The 3,456-nt window shown below is 56.4% G+C and overlaps 1 protein-coding gene across 1 annotated transcript; it reads left to right on the top strand.

The window, feature by feature from the left end:
• The first annotated feature begins 204 nt into the window (after window positions 1-204).
• Window positions 205-3,015, top strand: OTUD1 (OTU deubiquitinase 1). The gene has a single exon (XM_004175528.5). It carries the CDS (start codon window positions 522-524, stop codon window positions 1,809-1,811), a length of 1,290 nt encoding a protein of 429 aa, XP_004175576.3. The 5' UTR covers window positions 205-521; the 3' UTR covers window positions 1,812-3,015.
• The last annotated feature ends 441 nt before the right edge of the window (window positions 3,016-3,456 follow it).

Genomic DNA, 3,456 nt, shown 5'->3' with positions numbered 1-3,456 from the left:
ATGTGCCGGTTTATACCACACACCTTTGCATGCATGCACTGCATTTCCCAGGGCGGGACTGCAGGTGGACAAACAGCAGCCTGCGCCCAGAACTGTCCCAAACCGAACGGATGCAGTGAGCTCTGTCCCTGCCCGCTCTGGATGCAATGATCTCTGTACCTGCCCGCTCTGGATGCAATGATCTCTGTCCCTGCCCGCGCCGCAGAGCAGGAGCCGTGACACCGAGCACACGTAGGCCGGGCAGGGCGGCGCTCGCTGACGTCCCGGGCAGCCCCGCCTCCCTCCGCGCTCCCGCAGCTTCCAGAAGGGCCGGAGCCCGCGGGGGGGCCGCGCCGGTGGCGCAGTCGGAATTGCTGCGGCCGCGGGGCCCGGCCGGGGCGGGGCGGGCGGTGATGCCCTTGTTTATTTTTACTCGGGCGGTTCATCCTCCTCGGCAGCCCCAGCGCGGCCCCCGCTGCCGCTCCCCGCCCCAGCTCCGACGGCGGCGCCGCCTATAAAGCGCCGCCCGCGGGGAGCCGAGGATGCAGCTCTACAGCTCCGTGATCACCCACTACCCGGCGGCCGCCACCGCAGCAGCCGCCGCGGCCTCGCCGAGCTCCGCCGCCGTCTTCAAGGTCTCCTTGTCGCCGGGACCCTCCGCCGCGGAGGCACCGAGCGCCGCCGACGCCGCGGGCCCGAACGCGGTCGCTGAGAGCTCCGGCAAGGAGAGCTTCGTTCCCGCGGGGGGCAGCAGCAGCGCCGCCGCCATGCCCGCCTTCTCGTCCTGCCTGGAGGTGATGCCGAGCGGCCCCGCGGCGGGGCCGGCCGGGCGGCCGGCGGGCGGCCCGCAGTTCAGCTCCTGCGCGCAGGTCACCGTCAGCCGCCGGCGGCCGCTGGAGCGGATCGTGCCCATCCGCATCGTGCAGCGCGCCGAGGCCGCCGCGGAGCTGGTGCCGGGCTCGCCGCGCAGCCGCGCCTGGCTGGAGGGAATCCTGGAGAGCGTGCGGCAGGCCGGGGGCGACGCCGAGGCGGCGGAGGAGCCCAGCAACCGCAGCCTGCGGCTCAGCGAGCACTGCCAGGCGCTGCAAGCGGCGGCCGCCGGCGCCCAGCCCGGGCTGGTTCCCGGCTGCGGCCCCGCGGAGCGGAGCGGGGGCCCCGCGCAGCCCGGCGGCCCCGCGCACGCCGAGGAGGAGGCGGCGGCGGGGCCCGACGTGCGGCGGGGGCCCGGCGGCAGAGCGGAGCGCAGCGAGAAGCTGGCGCTGTACCTGGCCGAGGTGGAGAAGCAGGACAAGTACCTGCGGCAGAAGGGCCGGTTCCGCTTCCACATCATCCCCGACGGGAACTGCCTGTACCGCGCCGTCTGCAAGGCGGTGTACGGGGACCAGCGGCTGCACGGCGAGCTCCGCGAGCAGACCGTGCACTACATCGCCGACCACCTGGACCACTTCAACCCCATCATCGAGGGCGACGTGGGAGAGTTCCTCATCGGCGCCGCTCAGGACGGGGCCTGGGCCGGCTACCCGGAGCTGCTGGCCATGGGGCAGATGCTGAACGTGAACATCCACCTGACCACGGGCGGCCGGCCCGAGAGCCCCACCGTTTCCACCATGGTTCACTACCTGGGGCCCGAGGACCCGACGCGGCCCAGTATCTGGCTGAGCTGGCTTAGCAATGGGCACTACGATGCTGTGCTGGACCGCGTGTGCCCCAACCCAGAGTACGAGGCGTGGTGCAGACAGACTCAGGTACAGCGCAGGCGGGATGAGGAGCTGGCCAAGTCCATGGCGGTGTCCTTGTCCAAGATGTACATTGAGCAGAATGCCTGCTCATGAGACCGCCTGGGCCGGGAGCTTCGCTGCAGGGACTGACAGAGAGGTGTGCTCGCTGTGATGGTGATGCCTTAATCCTTAATGAAGCAGCAGCACCCCAGACGGAGAAAGACTGTAGGTTGCGGGGGATAAATACAGACGTAGTTGTAATATTCTGTTGTAAAAACTTAGCCTCGGGTTATTTGCAAGCAGATTTCTCTGTGTATGTTTGTGTCTCCCCTCCCCACTGTCTATTTTCTATAAGAATGTATTTTTTGCACACTATTTTTAAACTGTTACCTCCATCTTCTACATCTTACATTAGTATCTGGCTTTCAGCTGTACAGCCAAAAACGTTTGTAAACAGTTTTTGTAAATAAGGCTTATGATGTAACAGCTATTTTTTGCTGTGTTTTTTACCCATAAACTTTATATTTTTACCAAATGAAGTTGATGTCAAACTGACCCCCCTAGTTGATGAAAATGTCGTGGGTATTTTCTTGCGAAATTAAAATAATGGTGTTTGTAAAAGTGTGGCAAAGTGAGAACAGACTGCTTTTAGGAACAGTTGCTTTCTCTGCCTGGAGCACAGAATAGGTCCTTTGAGCCAGTTGGAATGCAGCTACACGTGAACAGTGCAGGGAGCAATTGACTCTTCTGTTTTTAATTATTGTTTTGAGTAAACTGGCCTCTTGTTGCCTGGTTGGCTCACTCTCTGCTCCACTTATATTATTTATCTATAATAACAGAACATTAACTTGCAATAGAATGTTGTGACTAGATAATAGTCTCCTGCTTTGGCAGTAATTGCCGTGGCTGCACCTCAGTGTTTGTGTTCTTGTTTCTGGGGTTATGGTGTCTTTCGTATAAGCCCTGCTTCTTTTTTGGCACTGGTGTTTCACCAACAAGTCATTATCTGATCACAACATTTTATTCACGTGACTTTATTTTCTAATCAAGAAATCAGGAATGGTATTCTACATTATGGTTTAAAAGAAAAAAAAATACCTAAATTGAGGTTTGTATGGTTTGCTGGGTCAAACATTGAAATGTCTCCAATCTGGATTCTGTCTCTTCTACTTTCTGATTAACTTGTTAGATATATTTATTAAGTAATGCAGTTTGTACTTTTTTATTTTGTAATATATTGTGATTTTGGAATTTATACTGTATTTGTATAATAGGAATATTCACAGCTAAAATGGAATGAATAAAGAATATAATTTTACTTGTGCTCTTCTTTTCTACCCTGTGCATTCCTGGTGTGGGGAAGAATTGTGGGTGGGTTCACAGGATCTTTTATAGCTTCTCTGCCTTAGTCTCTCCTACTGAGAGGTGGGAAGAAGGGGTGTGGTACTTTACAGATGTAAACCACTGATAATTCTGGTGTCTGTCAATATGTGAAAGAAATGCAGGCATTTAAAGACAATTGAATCTCTAATTATTTTCTTACTGCAAGAGATCTTAGTATATGTGTTTGCTAGTGAGAAACCATTTCCTTTATTAATATGCCTTAGAAGGGGAGTTCTCAAGCATAGTTTGTGAGCTAGTGGTGCCTGGGTTGTGGTGAGCCAGCTCTGCTGGGCTGTGCACACGTGGGCTTGGGCATTGGTCTTTGGGAACCTCCATTCTGCAGTCAGCCCCAAACTTGCTCGAGGTTTGTCCTGTC

The sequence above is a fragment of the Taeniopygia guttata genome, chromosome 2 (assembly GCF_048771995.1).
Source record: "Taeniopygia guttata chromosome 2, bTaeGut7.mat, whole genome shotgun sequence".
NCBI lineage: Eukaryota > Metazoa > Chordata > Aves > Passeriformes > Estrildidae > Taeniopygia > Taeniopygia guttata.
This window is presented reverse-complemented; position numbering and strand designations above follow the sequence as displayed.